The sequence below is a fragment of the Haliotis asinina genome, chromosome 6, assembly GCF_037392515.1.
Source record: "Haliotis asinina isolate JCU_RB_2024 chromosome 6, JCU_Hal_asi_v2, whole genome shotgun sequence".
In the NCBI taxonomy this organism is placed as follows: domain Eukaryota; kingdom Metazoa; phylum Mollusca; class Gastropoda; order Lepetellida; family Haliotidae; genus Haliotis; species Haliotis asinina.
This window is the reverse complement of record NC_090285.1, coordinates 21,304,948-21,329,119: the sequence shown is the minus strand read 5'-3', so window position 1 is coordinate 21,329,119 and position 24,172 is coordinate 21,304,948. Positions and strand designations below refer to the sequence as shown.

At 38.2% G+C, this 24,172-nt stretch overlaps 1 protein-coding gene across 6 annotated transcripts in view; it reads left to right on the top strand.

Annotated features, from left to right (window-relative positions):
- Nucleotides 1–24,042, top strand: part of LOC137286913 (ralBP1-associated Eps domain-containing protein 1-like) — an 85,796-nt gene extending 61,754 nt beyond the window's left edge. For 2 of the 6 annotated variants that reach the window (XM_067818940.1, XM_067818938.1), the window contains 9 exons: nt 2,001–2,094; nt 3,868–4,038; nt 6,659–6,859; nt 9,313–9,371; nt 10,884–11,000; nt 14,326–14,356; nt 14,961–15,010; nt 15,970–16,052; nt 18,036–24,042. In XM_067818940.1, the coding sequence (XP_067675041.1) occupies nt 2,001–2,094; nt 3,868–4,038; nt 6,659–6,859; nt 9,313–9,371; nt 10,884–11,000; nt 14,326–14,356; nt 14,961–15,010; nt 15,970–16,052; nt 18,036–18,207 (978 nt within the window). In that variant the 3' untranslated portion in view covers nt 18,208–24,042. Of the gene's footprint in view, nt 1–2,000; nt 2,095–3,867; nt 4,039–6,658; nt 6,860–9,312; nt 9,372–10,883; nt 11,001–11,028; nt 11,213–14,325; nt 14,357–14,960; nt 15,011–15,969; nt 16,053–18,035 lie in introns of those variants that run through there. The other 4 variants (XM_067818939.1, XM_067818941.1, XM_067818943.1 and 1 more) reach the window with 4 other exon arrangements.
- The last annotated feature ends 130 nt before the right edge of the window (nt 24,043–24,172 follow it).

The following is a 24,172-nucleotide window of genomic DNA, read 5'->3' as shown; positions in this document are numbered from 1 at the left end:
TATTAGAAATGGTTTGATAGGACAAATGGCTATGGTAAAAGACTATTTCCTGGATAACTGTGAATGCACTGAGTCTTCAGCTACGGCAGTGAATATTCACAAAGCCTGCACTCTGTTGTGGAATACGAGAACTTCTTTTTTCACATCTAAAATATGGGTAGTTGGTTTCATGGTAGACAGTGACAGTTGTAGTTTTTCATAGTGCACCTTGCATTGCAAGTTTAGTGTGCAGATACTCGGTTGATTACATGTATATAGCACTACATTGTAGTTCAGGCTAACCTTTCTTGTAGTGTTCCCTCGAGATTAGTGTTGTTAATTACATTGTATTTCCTGTACATTAACCACAGTTTGCTTGCCTTTATGTTCAACCATGTATTTGTGTTCCATTAACTACTGATATGACATCAACATAATTGTACTGGAAACTTGTGAAAATGAATAGAAAATATTAGCAACTGTTTTTTTAGTTGAATGTTAAACTGACAATTTTTTGTTTAGATAACATCAGTCTTAATATAGATGCTTTTTAGAGAATTATTTCTCTTTTTTCCTGTTCTTTGTTTCTTGGCATTCTGTCATTGCTTGTGTAGCACTTTTTACGCAGAATTTTTTGCAATAAAAAGGAGATCTTAGTGCTCACACTAAGATATGTGGCTGTTCCATTTGAGGTCATATCAGAACAACCTTTCTCATCTGATTTACTAATGGAAGGACAAAGACATACTTGACATTTTCCAGAAGCTTGCTGGAGCATTATGATAATAGTTTCAGATCATTTTGAAACACAAATCTGACAAAAGTTTTGATTCCTGAAATCAAGGAACACTCTATATTTTCTGTAAAAGAAAGAGTATGACTCCACTATGCAAATGCTCTGGAAAGTATCTTCTGTTTTGTGGGGTTGAAGGATAGTCTAGTGGTTAAAGCATTGTCTGACTGAAGATTTGGGTTTGATTCTATACATTGTGTGAAGCCCATTTCTAGTGTTCTCCACTGCTGGAATATGCATAAAACCATACTCACTCACTCACTCACTCACTCACTTCAGTTTGAAATGCTTGAAGTGACAAAGTGACAGTTCTGACAAAACAGTTGTACAGCACTGATGTTGCCTCACATTTGTCTTTACCAGGTTGACTGATTAGAATACACTTTCAAATTTTCAAATCTTGGAAGCAAAACTGTGATTGGTCAGATAAAAGGTTTTGACAAACTTTAATTGGGTAGTGGTAGATCTGTCTGCAGTGGGAGGGAGACTGCATTGTGAGCCTACAGTGCTGCCTGTATTTTGATTTAATACAGTAGATGCAAGCTAGTCTCTATAACCGTATCTATGTTGAGTAGTAGTGGTGCAAAGTTAATTCGCCATTCGCTTGAAAGTGTGTCAAGGTCATCACCATGTGTTAGAGTATTTTTGTTTCTCATTTTGCTTTTTTGCTTTAGTAAGTGTTGGGTATCTCACCTACTCTAAAAGCTATGATATGTCTTGTGTTTCTTGTGATTTGGTTTTCAGAAATTATTATGATGATATGAAATTTTGTGTGTTCCTTTACCTCATCATTTTGACCGTGTAAGGAGAACTGCTGTTGCCAGGCAACTGATAGGCAGGTGCTCATAGTTACCTGCTCTTGTCACATTACACATTACACATTACACATTACATATTACACATTACAGTAACAAATTTAGAAAAAAATAATTGGGAATAAGAAACACAGACTATTTTTGCTTCACATTTGTGTGTCAACACACTTTACTAACAAGTCTCTCCTTGGTGGTTAGTTATGTACTAACAAGTGTGTCCCTAAAGTTTTGCTTGTTGTGAATATGAAATGTTAATATTGTCACAGATACTTTTGATCAGATTCTATACTTAGTGATTCTTATGATTTCTTATTCTTATTCTTGTTCATAACATTACTGGGATGTACTTTTTTAGGGGTTATTTTGCTTTTTACTTGGAAAACGTACATAACTATGACCAATATTTGTTTCAGGATTCAAAGATCATTCACCCTGTGGCTGTACGAATGTCCCCTGACGGCCACCCGATAGCTCCTGAGGGATTCGACAGGGGTAGGGCATTGTCAGGTATTGAGGCTGGTGATGGAGCTTCCCACTCACTCTTCTAACTCTCCTGCTTTACATATGGTACACTGTCACATACTCATTGTTGGCTGGCTGCGTGTCACACATCTGTCAAAAAGTCATCATGATAGTCCATGAGAGTTTTTCTGATTTTTTTCATAATTTTTTGTGTCTTCTGTGTTTTAATGTATTCTTTTAATTGTAAGGGGGGCATATCTATCAGAAATCTGATTTCATATTTTTTAAATGTATTTTTGAATTATTATTTTATATTTTTATTTTTTGTATATTGTGAAACTGTTGTAATTGTCGGGTTTTGGTCTGTTGAACAATTTAACGTAAGGTGGTTTGGGTTTAGTTTGTGTTTTGTAAGTTTTCATTTGGGATGTGTGTCACGGTCATTATATATGTGGCTACATCTCATCTTCAGGACTGGAATACAGGTTTCTGATTTGTGATGCAATATTACTCAGATTTCTTGTAAATTACCATTAAAGTGTACGTCTCTCATGGCCCGATGAGGATTGAGGTCTGGGACATAAAGAGAGTAGAATTTAGAAGTTTCAGATGGAAATGTTATGGCTGTTTGGTCCTAAAAGGGTTACAGTTTGGCATGACACACCAGGAAATCCATCTCTGGGATTAATTGCCAAAAGGTCAATCTCTGGATTTAATTGCCAGAAGGTCCATCTCCGGGTTTAATTGCCAGTTCATACATCTCTGGGTTTAATTGCCAGAAGGTCCATCTCAGGGATTAATTGCCAGAAGGTCCATCTCAGGGATTAATTGCCAGAAGGTCCATCTCTGGGATTAATTGCCAGAAGGTCCAACTCTGGGATTGATTGTCAGAGGGTCCATTTCCAGGTTTAATTGCCAGTTTATACATCTCTGGGTTTAATTGCCAGTAGGTCCATCTGTGAGTTTAATCGCCAGAAGGTCCATCTCTGGATTTAACTACCAGTAGGTCCATCTCTGGGTTTAATTGCCAGCAGGTCCATATCCGGGTTTAATTGCCAGAATGTCCATGTCAGGGCTTAATTGCTAGTTTATACATCTCTGGGATTAATTGCCAGTACGTCCATCTGTGAGTTTAATTGCCAGAAGGTCCATCTCTGTGTTTAATTACCAGTAGGTCCATCTCTGGGATAAATTGCCAGAAGGTCCATTTCCGGGGTTTAAAAGCCAGAAGATCCATGTCCGGATTTAATTGCCAGTTTATACATCTCTGTGTTTAATTCCCAGTAGGTCAATCTGTGGGTTTAATTGCCAGTAGGTCCTGTTCCCTGATCATGCTGTAATATTGCTGAAAGTGGCGTAAAACCAAACTCACAGAATCACATGGAAAATCCTTTTTATATCACTGCACTCATGTAAATATTAGAGACTGGGAAAAGGAAGAGTCTGCAGCTATACGGTGTCACAATTTATAAGCAGGTCAAATATATGGCTCCTATATATATGCATGTTCAATACCCACTGACAAAATAACATTGTGTTGTATCACCAGCCAGTTTCAGTTTCATGTTTCTAGTCACTAGTTTGTGCATGCTTGATGTGCCTGAAAGGCAAATAAGCTTTAAGATCAAAATATAGATGTTCCTTTTGATGTAATTGCAAGTAGTCATAAATCAGAAACTTTTTGACTTTCAATGTGTTAATGTTGAGCTGCATGCATAAGTTGTTGACATTCTGTCCATTGAGTTAGCTTTTCCTTGTTTTGCATCATTGATGTTGTCTTTAGTTTGTTTAGTTGCGTTGTTTCCATGGGTATTGCAGATCCTGGGTCGCATGACTGTGGCCCACCTGACTCGCCGGACGCTGTTACCCCCACAAAGCAACGTTCCAATACTGAGTCCTACCCTGACGCTAGTCAGAGTGACCCCTCAGCTAAATACAACACACCCCTCCATGGCCGACCCAGGCCTATTGCAAAGAAGCAAAATCCAGGTAGACATAAATATGCCTGCTAATTGGGTAACTTTTTTGTCAATGACAAACAGTTGTCAAAAATGCTATTCATGTGTTTGTCAGAATAGGAATTAACCTACTGAAGACAGACATAGAAGTTCAGCTGTCTGTTCATGTAATATACGTCTGAGAGGTCTGGAATTGCAGAAACTTTTTCAGAAGAATGTTTCCCTAGCAGCTTATGCTTGTTGCAGGAGAAGTGGGCTAGCTTAGTGGTTCAAGCGTTCGCACATCACGTCATAGATGAGGGCTTAATTTCCCATGGGTACAATGTGTGAAGCCCATTTCTGATGTCACCTTCCATGATATTGGAGGAATATTGCTAAGGGGCGTAAAACTTAACTATACTTGTTGTAAGAGGTGACTTACTGAATTATGTTGAACTCAGTGCCTAGGATGACTGCTCACTAAGTCAATCACTGGACTGTGTGATTAGCATGTGATAGCTTAATGGCCATGTTGTAGATGATTGCTTACAGTGACAGATGTATTTACCTGAATATGTTATTTTAGTAAACAGGACACATTCAGAGGTTATAAGCTGTGATGCAGTTAATTCTCTCTTTTATCACTCTGGATTTTTAAAATCGATAATTTCTTTTAGCCTGACATCAATTTTTGTGTTGAAAATAATTAAGTTGTGTTAGGTTTGAGATACAATAATTTAACGGTACATATCATCCTGTTGAAATCATAAGAGTAAAACTGCTTGTCTGCTTTGACCTACCACATGAAATATGCCGGGATCTTAACAGTATGTGTTAAGAAGTTAGGGAAATGTTGTTACTGTGGAAATAGTTATGAATGTATTCACCAGTCACTTGTCGGCACTGTCCGCATCACCCATCACACTCTGTCTCTCTCTCTCTCTCCACCAGATAGCCTCAAACATGACTTAGCTATTCTTTTTGTTCATCGTCTTGTTAGATCTGTAATTGATGTTACAGACCCATTTGGCTTTTTGGGCAAAGGTTGACTATGCACAGTTGTGGCCCTTGGGCACTTCAGGGGCCTGTTATTATGGGTTTGAGTCCCATTTCTTCATGACTGTTCTCAGCACCACGTGGCTATTTCCAAAGTGGGAAACTGCTGAGACCTCCATCACCTTGTGTAAGGATCCCTTTCAGATGAAGCTTTGATGTAAGAGGAATATTGCTCAAAGTTATAGTAGAGCCCAACTCTGGCTCATATCTGTGAACTGTATAATTACAATGTGTGACTGTAGCAAACCCCTAAACAGTCGACTTGTGAAGAACCAAGTTAGAATTGATATTCAGTAACCTATGGTTGTTGCAAGGGGTGACTAACAGGATTGTGTGGTCAAACTAGCAGACTTTGATGACACTTCATCATATCCCAGGTGTGTAAATGGAGACTCACTGGATTGTCTGGTCCAGACTCAGTTATTTACAAAATCCGCCATGTAGCTGGAATATTGCTGAGTGTAGCTTTACACAACAACCAACGAGGACAGTCACACATTGTAACCATTCAAGGTTTCAGCAGTGGTCCTACCCTCTGCAACACATCAGGTAGCTCAGTAGCCCTGGTTATGGCTACTACTCAAGGCCCTGGGTTTGAATTTTGTATGTATAAAAAGCCTGTTTGGCTGTCCTTACCTCTGACATGGTTGAACATTACTGAAAACACTCAAAGATACAAAGAAGTTGAGTCCACTGTGAAATAGCTTGAATATTGCTGACCGATGAAACATGATTTACTCACGTAGAACCTAGTGGACAGTCCGAGTTTTTGTTCAGCATATAATTAGATGTAAACAGTAAAGCATATTGTTAGATGGTGGGCTGACCCTTGTGATGAAGTGTTAGTGTTATAGTGTCGTTGTACATGTGTGCATGACTATACAAAACAGAACGTACAGTGTTTTTGTAGTTTTGCTGGCAGTGATGATTTAATTCAGGTAAGCTGACATTGCTGTGATATTTTTCATTTGAAAAAGTATTGTAACAGAAGATTTACAGCAATTATTTGCATCAAGACACTGATAGAGGATCATATATTAACAAAGTGAAATAACAAATTCAGCACCTACTGAATGATTTTCAGTAACTTAAAAGAACTCCCTTTAGAGCCATTTTCTTTTTCTCAGGGTGATGGTTTTCTTTTAGCCAGACAGAAGAATTAGTTTGATCAGAATCAAAATTATTAGAATTCTGATGGGTTATTTATTCTTTGCTGGAAGCATTATCTAACAGTTCTTTACAGATTCATTAGCTTTCTACCTATTGAAATGTAAACAAGCTGGTGGTTTGATTTTGAACTTTCTTCGTGTGTTTTGCATTGGTCAGTTCAGACTTTTGGTCCATATCAAACAGACGTGCAGTGATGTGATATTATATAAAGGACCTGACATTAAGCTTAAACTCAAAGAGGTAAACTTTGAGAGGTATGTTTATACATACAGGGAATACGTGTCAAAAGGCCTTGTTTCTGTTTCTTGATATATGAGTCATGGAAGTATGGGCGAAATAATTTCCTTCCAGTTACAGGAGATCAGTTTCTGGTGGGTAGTTAGGAAACTATCCTGAGGGTAGTCCACAATGACAGACAGTCTGTATGTTTTCGTTGTTTATTTCAGTGCCAATGGTTGTCCGAGGTCATATACAACCCCCTCCACTAACTAGTCACGAAGGCGGACCAGATCGGCCCCACGCCCTTTTGTCCTCTGTGAGCGGAGAGTCAACTTTAGTCAACTCCGAGCCTCCTGCACCTCCCCCAAGACCGCCCGGCACACACGTACGCAGTATGTCAGTTGATCTCAAGCCAAAGACAGAAGGAGGTCAGTGTCACTGCTATCAGACAACTAGTATAATTAATTGTAACAAAGCAGGATCTGGATTTGGAAAGCTGCCCAACAGCTTGAGATTGCTTTAAAATCTGTCAGTAAAAACTACTAATTTTTGTGTGTGTTTTTATTATTTAATATTCTTATTATCTTCTCTCTATTAATGTGACTTTCCCATCTTTACGAGGTACTCATTCACAGTTAATTGGATGGAACACATAGTCACAGTACTTTGTCCAAGTTTAATGCACGTTGCTGTACCTGCAGTTAGATGTTGGCATGTATTCATGTGGCCACCATCTGGTCATCTACCAATGGATTTGTGGGTTTTTTTAAGTGCACAGGATTGTGTACTGCACAATAGGGGTTTTGAGTCTGCACACAAAGCTGTCTCCAAGGTGTTTTACACCCAGTCACAGGTGGGCTCGATCCCAGCACCACCAAGCTCATTTGTTCACTAGCATGTCACCTTAGACAGCTCACATACCTCACCCACAACTTCAGTTAAAGATTAAATGAAAAATAATTGATATTGAGAATGAAGGAGACCATTTGTTTGAAACTGTATTGAACTTAATATTCCTCCTGGATTTGAATTGTGGAACCATTTAAATTTCTCTCGAAAAAACAGGTTTCACTGTTGCTTAATAGGGAAGTAGTTCATGTAAATAGAAGGCCTCCTGTTTTGGTGATGTAAGTTGATGTAAGTGTGGTGATATTCAAGATTTTATGGAGGAAATACTTTTTGTTTGAGAATATTTTGCTCACCAGTTTAATTTGTAATCAGTTATATGAAAGAATCAGTGTTCTTAAATTTCATGTACAGTAGTATATATGAATATTTGTGTGTGTCTGTGTACTGATGACATGCAGGTGTTCCTCCCAAACTGATGATCACAGTTGTTTCTCCTGAACTTACAGTACATGGTTGTTCCTCTTAAACTTACGATACATGGTTGTTCCTCCTGAACTTACAGTACATGGTTGTTCCTCTTAAACTTATGGTACATGGTTGTTCCTCCTGAACTTACAGTACATGGTTGTTCCTCTTAAACTTACGATACATGGTTGTTCCTCCTGAACTTACAGTACATGGTTGTTCCTCTTAAACTTATGGTACATGGTTGTTCCTCCTGAACTTATGGTACATGGTTGTTCCTCCTGAACTTACAGTATATGGTTGTTCCTCTGAAACTTATGGTACATGGTTGTTCCTCCTAAACTTATGGTACATGGTTGTTCCTCCTGAACTTACAGTATATGGTTGTTCCTCTGAAACTTATGGTACATGGTTGTTCCTCTTTAAAGGTCACATGCAATCAAAAACTCAAACATAATTAAAATGCAATTGTCAGTTATTCATGACATATAATATACATTGCTGCTTGTAAAAAATAAGCAAAATTATAAGCGTACAATCCCGATTCAAAAGTGCAACATTTTGTACTTGGGCTTACTTCCCTCGAAACAAGCCTTAGGGAGACTGAACCCAGTCATAGCGGGTGGGGGTGCACTCAAGTGTAACGACGGCTTCCGATTGGCCAGTTCATTTGCTGATACGCTGAGGGCTCATTGTGTGTACAGAAAAATGATCTGTTTGATGAGCATTTTAGAAGTATGGCGAGTCACAAGAAAGTAACATTTTTTATGGATAACAACTTCTTTTATTGTACTTGCTGCGTCGTTTCAGTATGGATTCATATACTGTTGTCAAACAAAATCATATGCACTAGAAGAAGTTGTTATCCATAAAGAATGTGTATAGAGAGGTTTGGTTTTGTAGGTACATGTTCTCTGAATTTTCGTTCGATTCAATCAAAAATAATCTCTTTAGAGATGATGCACTACTGCGTGGCTGGAAACTGTCATTCATCCAAGTACAAAACAGGACTTGAAAATGACGAGAGTTTGCACCAGTTTCCGTCAGATCCAGTCATCCGAGAAAAATGGATGTACACGTAGTTTGTTTGCAACCCACAGTCATGAAAAACATGTCATGTGTACAAGTATCACACCTGTCTAATTACATAATGTGGCAGAGACAGGACTCGGGTGCACGAGTCATAAATCTATTTGTTTTTAATAAATTTAGTGAATTGTTTGAACTCCGATTTCATGGGGCTTTTCTTTCATTGCCTTTTTTGTCAACTTTATAGGTTGAATTGGCATTTTTGATGATTTGTTTCGGTTAGTGCATACCGAAAGGTATCAGAATCTGCAAAGTTGTATTTTACGTTGCATGTGACCTTTAACTTTCAGTATATGGTTGTTCCTCTTAAACTTACGATACATGGTTGTTCCTCCTGAACTTACAGTATGTGGTTGTTCCTCTTAAACTTATGATATGTGATTTTCCCTCCTAAACTTATGGTACATGGTTGTTCCTCCTAAACTGAAGGTCATGGTTATTCCTCCTAAAGTGATGGTACCAGTTTTTTTCCTTCCAGGACATTACAGTGCTCTGCTGCCTCCCCCAGCTGTACCTCCGAGAGTGTCGCCAAAAGATGTAAGTCTTCTGTCTTTCGTAAGGGGAGACGACTCCTAGACTACAGTCATGATGTTTGCCAGTGCCCATCCAATCTCTACTGACATAGTAATGGAATGTTTGCATGCCTGTTTACGTCTGTGAATGAAAGTGTGAATGTTTGTGAATTTTTTGTTTGTGGATTTATGGCTGCAGTTGTAGATGTTGTTATCCCTTTTGTCTGCGCTTTTTAAATGGTGTTGGATTTAATGACAGATGATTTATTTTTTAACTTGATTGAACTCACCTCAGTACCTTAATCTTTCCATGTTGACCCTACTCCTAATCGTGTCCAAAATGTACTTGCAGTTTCTCACTGGATATGATTGTATATCGGGAAACCTCACCTGATGCTTACTTAAACTAAATTATTGCATGACATGTTATCATATACAAAAACTGTAATACTCTGTTACTTACCTGCTGTTTATCATATGCAAGTATTATCACACACGGTTTTTACGTACCTACTGATTATCATATACAAGACTTAATTCATACTGACTTACAGTCGTATTAATAATACATTCTCATGAACTGTACATCATTTCTGCCCAAACATCCAAATTGACATTATCATGCACACAGATTATCATACTGCAGAACATACACAGATTAGTATGCTGTATGACATATTCAGATTATCATACTGCATAACAAACACAGATTAGTATGCTGCATAACAAACACAGATTATCATACTGCATAACAAACACAGATTATCATACTGCATAACAAACATGGATTATCATACAGCATAACATACTCAGATTATCAAATGGCATAACATGCACAGATTATCATACTGCATAATACACAGGTTATCATACTGCACTACACACACAGATTACCATACTACAAAACATAAACAGATTATGCAGCATAATGCACAGTGCATAACATACACGGATTGTCATACTGCACAACATACACTGATTATCATACTGCATACCACACACAGATTATCATACTGCACAACATACACATATTATTATACAGCATTATACTCACTGATTATCATACTGCATAACATACAGGCTATCATTTAGCAAAATATACATAACTGATTCATCTGCCTTCACAACAGTAAGCTGTTCAGTGGTACAAAGACCACTGTGTAGAAGTAAGAATAGTACCATGCTCCATCTTTAAGTACATTCCCAAGGGATGCCGTATGACTCTGTGCAAACCTGTCCTCATGCTTGGTTGATCATGTGGAGATGATACATTTGGATACATAACCTCAAGTGTCCAGCTGCATATTGAAACCATCCCCCATCTGTGACTGTGTTGAGTAGGGCCATGTCCATGGTTGGACTGGTTTGATGCTCATTCTGTCAGCCTCTGGTTCGCCTGTCTCAGGCTGACAAATTATAGCAGCCAAAGGGTTAAATAAGACACTATGGACGATGGCGTAAAACCAACCACTTCTTCGCGCTTCGTGGAGAGACTGAAAAACTAACCATGTAACTCTACAACAAACTGTAATTGCAGGCACCCGTCTGGAAAACCAATGAAGGTGCAGGTATTGCCGCCATGGATGGGGGTGCAGATCGGGCAGTGTCCTTTAGTGAGCCCTTGTCGCCAACGGAGAACACAGTCACTCATGAGGTGCTCATTCTAACCTTCTTTCTTGCAGTTGGTATCTGCTCCACAGCTACTAACAAAGTCCGTCCGGGAGAGGCACCGCAGATCTTTTTCTCTAGATTATAAAAAAGTGGTGAGATTTTTGGTGGTAATGGGCTGACTGTTTTGTTGCATAGAGTTTGGGAGAGGAATTACATCGGTGCATGAACTAGATTGTAGACTGCCACCCATCAGCTGCTGCCGAGAGGCTGTGTGTGTGTGTCATGTCCCAGGATGCAGCACTGCATGACAGTGACGTCCAGCTATACATCTGCAGTGTCTCTTGGATGTGTTTCTAGGCAGTTTTCATCTTGTTCACCTTAAATATCATCGCATGGATTTTCTACAAATCTTCCAGTTTGAATTCGGCACCTGTTCATCAGTTAATCATCAGAACTGGGTCCATTTTGGTTTATGGTGGGATTGTCATCAGTGGACCTTATTTGTTTTGCGGTGGGAGTAATTTTGCTTCACCCATGTTCAACTTGAGCTGTTTCAATGGTTGTGTTTCGTGTGTCTATGCCTACCACCCCTTTGTACTTCAAAGGTCGATTTGTGGGTCATATTTGTTTTATTTATCACTGATCTTTGTTATTCTTGCAGTCAGTCATCTATTACTTGTTGATTAGTTGCCATGTCATCATCCATTTATTTACCATTTTCAGAGGTGTTTTTTTTTTGTAAAATACATTTGGATAATATGGAGTGCTGTTGGAACACCTTTTTGGGTATTTATGGTATTGCTGGAATCTAGGATGTGTTTTGTCTCTGTCCTGCCTCAACCACCATCTTGTCATCAAGCTCTGCACTTTGTGGTTCAAGATCAGCACAATGATTATCTCTAGTTAAAGGATTAGAAACCTATATTCAAAATCCTGTATATTGTGTTACCCTTTCACAGTAGCACCGTGATCATAATAGATAGAATGTGTGACCATTACCCGATATTAGGCCACAATAAATGACATTTGGTTTTCAAATTTTGAAAAATATAAGGAAACTTTTTTTTAAAAAATAGAATTCGTTTAGAACATCTGTGCACATTAATTGTGTGTGATTCTCTTGAAGCTATGTTGTTTTTACAGTGTATGGTGTATTATTTTATGCTTTTAGAATAAATGATCACATGTTGGTGTTATCTTTCGAAACAGAAGTAAGAAGAGATTCAAAGATGATTTATTATGGCTGGAGATAAGTTTTTGTCTGTGTTGTATATGTTTAAGTAACACTAGTGTTCTGATTCTCATTTTCTGCAGAAATAAAGCTGCTTATGTCACACAGCTGGAATGTCACAAATGTGATTCATTTGTATCACACCAACACTAAAAAATAATTGAACAAAGTATATGCTGCACTAAAATTAAACATGGAAGATACAAGTATTGTTGCATGTTAATATGTAGTTTTTGTGCAATAAAAGATGGAGGAACTTTAGAGCATGGTTGAATATGTGACATTACAATGGATGTTTATATTGTACATGTTATTGCAAAGCAGAATAATTCATTTTATTAACCAGCCATTGAAAATATCACTGTATAATAAACCTATAATGTTATTACACATTGTTTAATTGCATCACATGATGCCAGATGTATGGCGTCATCATGGTTTACAGTTATGATGTCAAAACAGTATCAGACCTTGCTGAAAGCTGAGAGTCATCACACTGTAGGCTGTTTTTATCAAATACATTTGAGAGTAATAAACAGGATGCTAAACTTGCATCTGTGAAATAACAGTTTTATGAAACATTGTAAAGATTTAGTATCAAACTCATTTTTGCTTGTTTCATACCAAAGCATTACCTTGTTTGAAAAAATAAGTGGTATTACACAAGTCATTATACAGATTAATTATCTGTATAATAAAATGTTGGGAAAGCCTTATGGTGGAAGTGTTAACATGTGTTTGAGTCCCTCAACAGCATACCACTCTCCCTATGAAATGTCAACAGGTATAGTTTTGTGATATCTTTCAGGCACAATCCTTAAGATGTTATAGGATAATCAGATTTGTGATTTCTACCAGGTCCCAAGAGATGCATTATAGCTAATTCAGATTAATATGTTGTGTGATGTATTCTCAGGTCTAAAGAATGTTAGATGATAATCAGTTTTGTGTCATTTCAGATATTGAAGTATCATGGAGATGTTTCAGGATAATCATTTTGGATCATTTCAGGTCTTGAAGGATCATGGAGATGCTTGCGGACAATCAGTTTTGTGTCATTTCAGTTGTCCTTCTACCACCAACACAAACCAAATGAAAGAGCAAACATGTTTTTAAGTGCCCTACAAAACTTGCTGAGGTGTTTATTACAACACATCACGTCAGTGATGATTTTTGCCTCACCATCTTGTTCCATGCATACAAGCCATCAATCAGGTTGACCTTCGCACCATTTCTGCAAAGCGGTTTCTATGTTTGCATCCTAAAAGGAAAAGTAAACATATGATCAGTGTAAAATATCAGATGCTACTGTAACATCTTTTCCATCTGCAAGGCAGATATGACAACACTGCAGCAAGTGTTTCACATCTCAATTTGAATGCTTTTCCTAAAAGCTCTTCTTGTAGCACCTTAGTAAACAAAACCCACAAAACCTTGTTTTAAATGTAACAAATCAAATTGTTCAGTTCATCACAGCCAAGAATGAACTTAACATGCTATGACGGTGAATTCAGAGACATATCTGACAGCACCCTCTAAACCATGCATTACCTCCCCTTTTATCTGGTTTGTCCCAAAAGAAAAATCAATTTCTCTCTAATTCACCCAGCTCTAGTGATAGAAATTTCGTGTCTTAAAGGATTCTCGAGATGTTGGAAGATTATCAGATTTTTAACTTACCTTACCATAGGTCTTATGCATATTACCTCAAGCTTCGCTAGTAGAGATCAGACAGATGTTGATTCGCCATTCCCTGAATGGCTACCTCGTGTAATCTACAGATGTACGTAGTCACGGAAGTGACGTCTGTCTGATCTCTACTAGCGAAACTTGAGGTAACATGCATAAGACCTTTGGTAAGGTAAGTATTTAAATATCTAAAATATTTAGATTTTAGTAATTTTGTGTCATTTCAGGTCTTAAAAAATCCTGGAGTTCATGGAAGATAGTCAGTTTTGTGCCTTTTCAGGTCTTAAAGAATCTTGGAGATATTGGAAGATCATCAATTTTGTGCCTTTTCAGGTCTTAAAGAATCCATGAGATGTTAGATCATCAGTTTTGTGACATTTCAGGTCTAATTTCAGGACAGTCTGTTGTGATATGTTTCAAGGTAATCAGTTTTTGTCATGTCTTTCAGGTCCCGAAGGATACTGTGGATGGGAGTGGAGGTAACTTACTTTGATGAAAACTTTCAGACATTATTGTTATCAGGTTTAATGCTTAGGGTTAAGAGTATTGGGATAGCCTAGAGGTTTCACTCATTACGCTGAAGGTCAATGTTCAATTTCCTTAGTTTATGCCATAACACCTCTGGAATGTTGCAAACAGCAGCAGATTACCTTCACTTACTTGCTCGCTCGTATGTGCTAACGGATGGGATTCTTTTTAGACTAATTAACTTTTAGACGTATTTGGGAGAAAATGGTTCTGTTCCAGTTATGAGGACAGTGAAACTCTGGGATAGGGGAGCTTAACACAACCTCACTCATTAGTACTGGCATAATGGTAAAGGACATTGCAACCGCTTCTTGTCGTATGAGGTTTTTAAATGTACGGGATGGCCAGCCTGAGAAACATGGATGACAGTATGCTCTCTATCTGTCACAGGGATGAATCGATGCTCAGGGTGTCATTCACTGGATTGTCTGGTCCAGATTGAATTAATGAAAGGCCACTGTCATAATGCTGGTATATTGTTGCTTGCTGAATTAAACAAAAAAAATATTTATTCATTATAAATAAATAGAAATATTTGTATTTATTCTGTTGCAGATTTCTCCAGTACAGCTTCTTCCAGCCTGACAGTAGCAGCAGAAAATAAGGTATGACATCAGTGATCGAAATAACGGTCTGCCCGACTGCCCGTGGCCGGTAAATTTTGAGTTGGGCTGCCTGGAAATTCTCTCCACCAGCCTGATTGTCTGGCTGAAATTTTTAAGGTTGACTTACTTTCAGTTCGCTTTCAGGACGATCATTCCATTTTAATTGTCATGTTATGTTTTGATTTAAGAAAGATGAATGAAAGCTACGAGTATATTCCATAATTATACATGGACAACTCTTCAGCCAGTGACGATAGCAACAGGACACTGAAACTGGCTGGCTTAGTAAGCTACGCTATGACTGGATGGTAGTCACGTGGTTCTTAAGAACCAATCAAAGAGAGGGTTACTTACTCGTTTGTACTTGTTACAAAATGGCACCTTTTTGTAAGTTATTGCAAAATAGTAAGTTAAAAAGGTGGGCAGGCAACTTTCAAGATGGGCAGACAACATTTATGGGCCACCAGCCTGGCTGTCAGGTTGAGTTGAATAATTGTTTCAATCACTGTATGACATGCAGAGAACACATAGCACCACAGAAAGGATACATGTTGCCATGTCTCTGTCACTCTTAGTGGTTGCTCTGAGAAACCTCTTAGTCAGAGGTCCTAGTGAGAATTACATCGTGGGAAATGGGGTATCCTAGTGGTTCAACTGTTCTCTCATCACGTCGAAGACACAGGTTTGCTTGCGGGTACAGTGTGTGAAGCCCATTTCTGGTGTCCCCTGCTGTAATATTGCTAGAATATTGCTGAAATTGGCATAAGACCATGCTCCACCCAAAGTTGCTTCCCTTTAACTCAAGCTTGTCATCCAGCCAAAATAGGGATCTGGTGGTCAGAAATTGAGATTAGGGTGAACAACATGGCATGGATATTTGTAAACATTTTTGATTGTTTCCTAAATTGAAACCTTAGGATAACACAAATATTGACGTTCATACTCAAATATATTCACAGGTTGTATCACCATTGCCACGGGAACAGAGCGTGGCGGAGGAGGTGGAGTCAGGCAAGCCTCAGCATGCGGTATTAGCATTACGGTAAATATACAATTTTCAAAATATTTAGAGATCTCTCCTCTCTTTGCCAGTGGAAGAATGAAAACAACTCAAGAAATTACCGAGATTTTTTATGTCACGATGTCATCCATATAATCACCAATGTTGTCAGTCTAAGTAAACTTAGCCTCAGTACTTTTCGTTACACTCCACTATTGAGTCTAACAAAACCTTATGGGATGTCACGTCAGGTAACCTTTGATATTGACCAATCAGAACACAGCTTACCAAATCGTGAAAGTGGACATTTGCACATACCTTTTGAACTTTTTATCTCGAAAAGGTTAGTATCTGAACGATTCTGAATGCTATTTAGCGTACTTTTGCTTCCGGGTGAACATGTTACAACCATGACAACAGTGAGTAGACAGTAGCTGAAAATAGTGTTTTGGGCATTATTCAAGGATGTCATCTTGCATAATCATTAGCTAATGGTAACCATGTCAACAGAAACCCAAAGCGTATTTACTGCAGGTCAAATAACTGTGTTATATGCAGATTTTTGTTTGTTGAGAGATCTGTGTCTGTGACCTGAATATTTTGTAAGTCCCTATGATCCCTAAATAGTAGCCGTTGTTCGATTAGTTAAGTCTGTTTAACTGTCTTGCTATTGATTGGATGGTCATAGGTCGCTCAAAGGTTACCTGACGTTACTTTCTACTAGGTTTTGTTTGACTCTGTGGTGGAGTGTAACGACAAGTGTAGACTAAGTTTACTTAGATTGGCATGTTGTCTAAGTAATAGAATAGGGGATGGAGAAGGAACGAGAGGTCAGGGTTGAGTCGGAGGGCTTTGTGGGGAGCCTCTGCCTGTGCTAATACTGAACACTGCTGACAGCTAGATTTGCCACTGGTTTATTCTAGGACCTGTTGGACCTTCACAACATCCCATTACTATGTCAGTAGATCCCTTTCTTTCCATGCTACTTATCCAGTGATATTGATACATGAACAGCCTTGCCTTCATCACATCCCCACACTTACTTTCATCACATCCCCATCGTTGCCTTCATCACATCCCCACACTTACTTTCATCACATCCCCATCGTTGCCTTCATCACATCCCCACACTTACTTTCATCACATCCCCATTGTTGCCTTCATCACATCCCCACCCTCACCTTCATCACATCCCCACACTTACTTTCATCACATCCCCATCGTTGCCTTCATCACATCTCCACCCTCACCTTCATCACATCCCCATCCTCACCTTCATCACATCCCCACCCTCGCCTTCATCACATCCCCACCCTCACCTTCATCACATCCCCACCCTTGCCTTCATCACATCCCCATCCTTGCCTTCATCACATCCCCACCCTCACCTTCATCACATCCCCACCCTCACCTTCATCACATCCCCACCCTCGCCTTCATCACATCCCCATCCTTGCCTTCATCACATCCCCACCCTCACCTTCATCACATCCCCATCCTTGCCTTCATCACGTAACCACCCTCGCCTTCATCACATCCCCATCCTTGTCTTCATCACATCCCCTCCCTTGCGTTCATCACGTCACAGTACTCACTCAGTAAATCCTTTTCACTTTCACCCTTTCACAACAATTGGTATTGCAGTGCAATTCTGTTTGGATAAATTCCTTGGACTCTTTCACCATAACAATGGGCAGTGGGGTGGCCATGTGGATAGGTTTAGCTCTTCATGTATAAGACAGGGTTTGATTCCTCACCAGAATACAATGTTTAATTCCCAGTTTTGGTTTCTGTTGCTATGATATTACCATAATATCGCTAACAGGAGCATGAAATCCATATTATTCAAACTGAACTGTTTCATTGTCAGATGCTTGACAGGATTTAGAAATTGTAAGGTAACATGACAATGCATGATAAGGATTTACAGCTTCTTTAAAAAGTAAATATTAAAGAAGTATTAAATCAGTACCATATGTTGTTAAGTGATTCATGGTAAATAACGCTGATTTGTGGTGTTTACAGGCAAGCAAGTCGAGACAAGCGTGAACTTCACATGGCAGTGCGTACCCATACAGAGCGGAATGCAATGCTCACCCGATTAAACTGTGAACTTAACCAGGAGTTACAAGAAGTGATGGAACAGAGGATAGCTCTGGAGATACAGCTAGAGCATCTGCGACCTTTTTCTAGTTAGTCCCAGCTAGGGGAGACAATCTGTGTGATGGGATCCCAGGAATATGAGTTATCTCCCCTGTATTGTCCTCTTTCTCGATGTATATATTATTAACAACAATGCTGTCTTGTGGCTCTAAGTAATGATACTGCCTATATGCTGTGAGATCATTTAGCCCTAGATGGACTGATTGTAAGTAGTATTGTATTTTGAAATGATTATTTCACTACTGGATGTGGATATGTATGTGGAACATGTATCACCATTATCTGTCTTGTAAGATCCTGTGTAAATGAAGGGAGATAACTCATACAAGTACCAGCTGACCCTAATGCAATTCAGTTTGGATATGGAAGTGTTTGAATCCTGGAAATACTAGAACAACGTAGTGATCTGAGATGCAGCTAGAAGGACGAGGAGGCGGGAATAGCAGCTTTTAGCCTCTGTGTCCAAGTGTTGGAGCAAGTGCCATTGATGTTGCTGCTGAGAGCTGTGTGGTCGATGGACGCTTCTCGGTGTAACTGTGAATGATGGCTGGATGTTGAGGAGGTGTACAGTGATGAAATAGTGCATGCTTGTAAATAATGGCCTGTGTTTTTAGCCCAGTGAAAACTGATCTGAAGTTTTAATGAACGTATTTTACTGTGTGAAGGTCAGTCTTTGATAATCATTATTAGCTCATAACTGTAAGTCTGTCGCTCAATGGTGGTCGTTCTCCTAAAGATGGCTCATCTTCCAAGTTGCTCTAGCAATCTGTAGTCTGCTGTAACAATCTGTAGTCTACCTGCTGCAGCAAGGTATTTATTTGATAATGGTCATGGTATCACTTGATGAATGCTTAGGTTATTTGAATCAGAAATTAATTATATGTTTTAACACTTTCTCAGGAACAAAGTTTTTTTTGTTCAGAAACTATTAAAAAATAATATAGTCTTGTTTTTGTTTCAGTTTTATTCCTATTATTTCTAAATATGAGCAATGGCTGTTATGAACTCTTTTGTCTCCTTCTGTTACACTGTAAAGAGAAATTATTTTCTCTTAAAAAAAAATTACTATGATTTCTGAAAATTAATTCCATGTATGATTCTCAGCTCTTGCTGAGGAAACTTTCGTGTTGATATCCAGTACATGTGAGAAAGCTCGCAAGGGAGCCATTTCCTTTTGCCTGTCATTCTTTCAGGAGAATTTTCACAGAAGTAATTCAATATAGTTTATAGGATACTGGTAGTTCAGATCTGAGAGGGAGCGGTTTGGTAGCCCATTGGTTAAACCATATGCTCATCACACCAAAGACCCGAGTTCGATTACCCACATGGGTACAATTGTGTGAAGCCACTTTCTGGTGTTTCACAACATATTGCTGGAATATTGCTAAAAGTAATGTACAATCAGGGCAGGGCAGGGTGGGGTGGAACAGAGCTTACCACTTCTCTCCGCATCAGTGCCATGTATTGAGCATCATACTTTTAGTTTCTTTCCTTGCACACACAGGTTGTCTTTACATATCTTGGCATGGTTCTACAGTGTAGTATGAATCTGGGTAGGGACTGGTTGTATTGGTTACATGGTATGACTATCTTGACCTTGTATCTACAGTCTAAAGAGTAGCAAGAACAACGCGTTGTCTAGCAACATCATTTCCCTTAGATGTGAGACTTGTCATATTCACCTACAGATAATGTACACATGTAGGGAAGGACTGGAAAGTTTGAAAGGTTGACTTTGTAGGGTTTGTGTATGCTTTCATGCAGATGATTGTGAGGGGTCACTTTAATTTGGTTTTCTTGGCTTCAGAACGAAATGAATAAGTACAACTTTTTTATGAACACCTGATTTGGGGAACACATTGATTTTGTATACCATTATGTACTTCAAGGAACATTTCTGTGAAAAGTGAAATGGAAAATGACTAATTAACAAGGGCAAACTTGATAATTTTTCTCCAGCACTTCTGGTTTGAAACTATACATATTGAAAATGTAAACAGCTCACTACCTGCCAGTATGATTAAGTCTGCCACAAGCCAGCTCCCATAGGTTTTGGCTAGGTATCCCAGTGTGTAAGGCTTGTTCTTGTCTCATTGCTATTCCAGGTTTGATTCCCATCTCTGATTGAACCTGTTTGGATATTTTGGGAATGTTGCTATCCTATGGCGAAATCTTATTCACTGTAACCTGTAAGAGAATTTGGAAGAAGATGACATTAATTCTGAGAAAAGTCAGGACTTTGCAGTATCCAAGCTCAAATGAGATAAAAGTTTTGTTGCTTGGTAACTGCAATCTTTACATCTACAATGACCAGCTCAAGTCCAAAAAAACCCATGACAGCTGATATTCAGTCATTAATCCTCCTTTAAGTAGTGGAAGCTGATGGTATTAAACATGCATTTTTAGTGTTTCAGTAGATGTTGCTAGAATCCTGACAACATATAATCAGGTTTTCGGTGCAATGGCGTGTTAGTTTCAGGAAGCAGACAAACATATCTCCAAACATTGCATGGTTAAAAAGCGTTATTTAAAATGCCTTCAACAAAAGGTGTAACATCCACAATGTCATCCACACCATTGAAGAATTACATGATGTCATTCACACTAAAACTAGTTTTCAAGCTGATTGTATGTAAAACTGAAAATCTAGAACTAGATTCATTATGTTAGAGTTCTTATTTTCATTATGTACAGTGTAACATTTTCCTTTCTCATATTTCCTGTTTAAGTTCACATTAGATATTAGCTCTTGTCTTTTCTTTTTTTAAAAAAAAAATGAGATATTTTCTTAGCCATTCCACCATGATGAAAACAATACTCATGTTGTCTTACTGTGTTTTTAGACTTCTATGTTTTCCACATTTTGTTTGTCTTTTTGAGTCAACCAGTTTTGTTCTGGGCTTGTTGCTAGGTGTACTGTTTTGTTTGCAAGTTGTAATTTGTGTCCCATGAATGTCTTAGTGGATCAGGCAATGTCTACATCTTCCATTAACTGACAGGTCTGGCTTGACTGAGCTGGAGTGTCCCAACAGAATAACAACCCTCATTTCTTAATCTCAGCATTTCATGAGAGTAAATTCTTTTAAAGGTGTATGTGGTTGGCAGTTGTTTCTGTATTTTCTATTTTAATACTGTATGAAATCATGTATCAGGGTGCGATTTCGCTATAACCTGCTACGGTGCATGTTTACAATGGCTGGTGCAGGTGACTTTAATCTTCCAACATCTTACAGCTGTCATCGTCTGGTTTAACTGGAAAGCAAGTGATTGTAAATAATACATTTCTTTCGTATACTTGCTACAAGCATAAATTTTTCTGTACTCATAAATCAGTAATGTAGCAGTAATCATATAATTGAGACTTATAAATATAGATAATGAAAATTGAAACACAATCATTCCTCATTGTCATCATGGAGTGATGTCTGTGGAAATTCAGAATGTATCTGATACTAAGTACTTATGAAAGTTGCTTAACAAGGATTTGTTATTTTTTAGAACCAGTGACAGTATTTTATGGTGCAACCAAATGTTTGATGGTGCAGTCAGAGCTGTTAGCCAATAAACCAGGATGCAGTCTGTGGAGGTGCTTAAACCGAAATCTCACCATGAGTGTTTATTGTCATGTTAGACTGTCCCTTGTGTAGCACAAACTTTGGACATTCTGTTTTTTGCTGTATTCCAAATCAGTTTTCCACTTATATATGTGTGTGATAATGTATCACAATTTGCCATGTTTAGAAAATCTTTGTAGAGCTGAAGAAATATCATTTAAGAGATGCTTTCATTCTGTGACACATATTGCTAAGGTTGAGTTTGGGCAAGTTTGCATGTGCACTGCATTTTTTTTTTTTATGTCTATACGAACATTTTAGTCTGGCTGCTTGTCTGCAATTTTATTCTTCAGAGCTTTATTTTCCTAATTATATTTCCACCTTTTTATTTCTATTTTTAGTGCTCACTGTGACAAGCTTTGTTTGAATGGTATTCTGTAAGGTTATTACGACTGAAAATAACAAAGAGATAACATTGTAATGTCACAAAATGTTGACTACAAATGGAATGTAGTGGGTTTGAAAGTAATTAAGCCGACAAAATTAATCTGTTACAGTACTAGTTAAAGTCTTCAAATAATGCCTCTAACGGTCATATTTTCCTGTGAAAATGAATGGTATATTTCATTGTATGTGTAAAGATAGCTTGTAAGTGACATTAAAGTTAGGACGTTCTACCCAAGATATATATGGTAGTTGATGTGAACCAGATTGTGCTTGTGTCACAGATACGGTTATCACTATGCAGTACTAAGAAAGAAATTGAAAAATATGTAGAATAATGTAAGGATTGATTTGAGGCTAATTTTGTTTTAAAAGTCTTAGAAGGATGAAGCGTGAAAGAAAATATGTTCAAAATAGCCTACATTTAGAATATGGTGTTATCTAGTTTATCTAAACAAAATAATTGTACTTCAGCATTTCGTTAAGGATTTCTATAAATGTGTAATGGCATATTTCTAAAGTTAATGTTAAAATGAGTGTGAGTGTATTCTTAGCTGTAAATCTTGGTACTCTACCACCTGTGCAATCAGTGTATGTTCGAATGATGGTTCAGTTTTAGACTGTTAGAGATGGTTCTTGTACATGGTTCTTGAGGCTTGATGGGAGCAAGTTCAAGAGCAAGTTACAGGAGGCTTTGTTGATAACTGAGAATGAGAACAATAGTGTGTCTGATAAACGCTTGTGTTGTTGTTGTGAAAGGTTGGATACTGAATGAAGGGTTACAGATATGGCTGACACCTGTACATCTTAATGTTGAATATGTCTGAAATCCTGCAGCTGTATGTCTCTGGATTCCAACAGTTGTTTTCTCTGGATTCCAACAGCTGGGTTCCTCCAGCTGTTTGTCCCTGGATCCCAACAGCTGGGTTCCTCCAGCTGTTTGTCCCTGGATTCCTACAGATGTTTGTCTCTCGAGCTCTACTGTTTGTCTCGGGAGGCCTACAGTTGTATATATATCTTGAATACTACATCTCTTTGTCTCTGGAGTCTGACAGCTGAACACATCATAAGTCTGATGGCTATTTTGACTGTCGGACTGTCCATGAACAAACATATTATCATGTTCCTCTCAATGTTAGCACAACTTTATACACAGATATTAATTGCCATCTGTTATTTCTATAGCCTGCTCATTCGTCAAGTTTTGGGTCTAACTGTCATAGTCAGTCTGTTGAGATGGAGCGCATTTTAGCTAGTATTTATTAAGTTCATAATTTGAATTTTAATATTTTTTTAAATATGTCTGAAAAAGAGAGATTTGATATTACAAACCATATACACCCCATTATTTCCTATAGTCAGAGTTAATCGTCCATAATACTTACTTTCTGATAGATATTCACCTTGATATATGGATGCTAAATGCTAAATGGATGCTGAATATACTCCTGAAATAAAGTTAAGGAACATCTGATTCTTTCAAAGCATGACAGACAACTATAGTAAAAGGAAAGAATTGGGTTGCCTTGGCTTTGTTTTAGCAGTATATAAGACGATTTGTCTAAAAAATAGACTGTCAGTGTGTAACCATAAAAACAAGGAAATGTTGCACAGTGTATATGTCAATGAGGATAAATATTTGTATAAACTCCTTGTTGATGCTTCTGTCAGTGTATGATACTGTATTCCTAACACCTAGCTCTGTGTATATACTGTACAGTATAGTGTTGCCATGTTAGATGTAGCACCACCATGTACATATTCCCTCACCCCCTCATCCTGACCCCACTCCCTTCCCTCAGTATTATTGCCCCTGTCAACATAATGCATCCAGCCTACAGGCCAACAATAAAGGTGATATGGTCATTTAATGCCAGACCCTGTTGTCTTTTTTTTCACACTTGTGACGATCAGGGTTAGGATTGGTCTTCATGATCAGCAACACATGCTTGTCTCTCATATGAAGATTGGGGTTAGAATTTGTCTTTAGCAACCCACGCT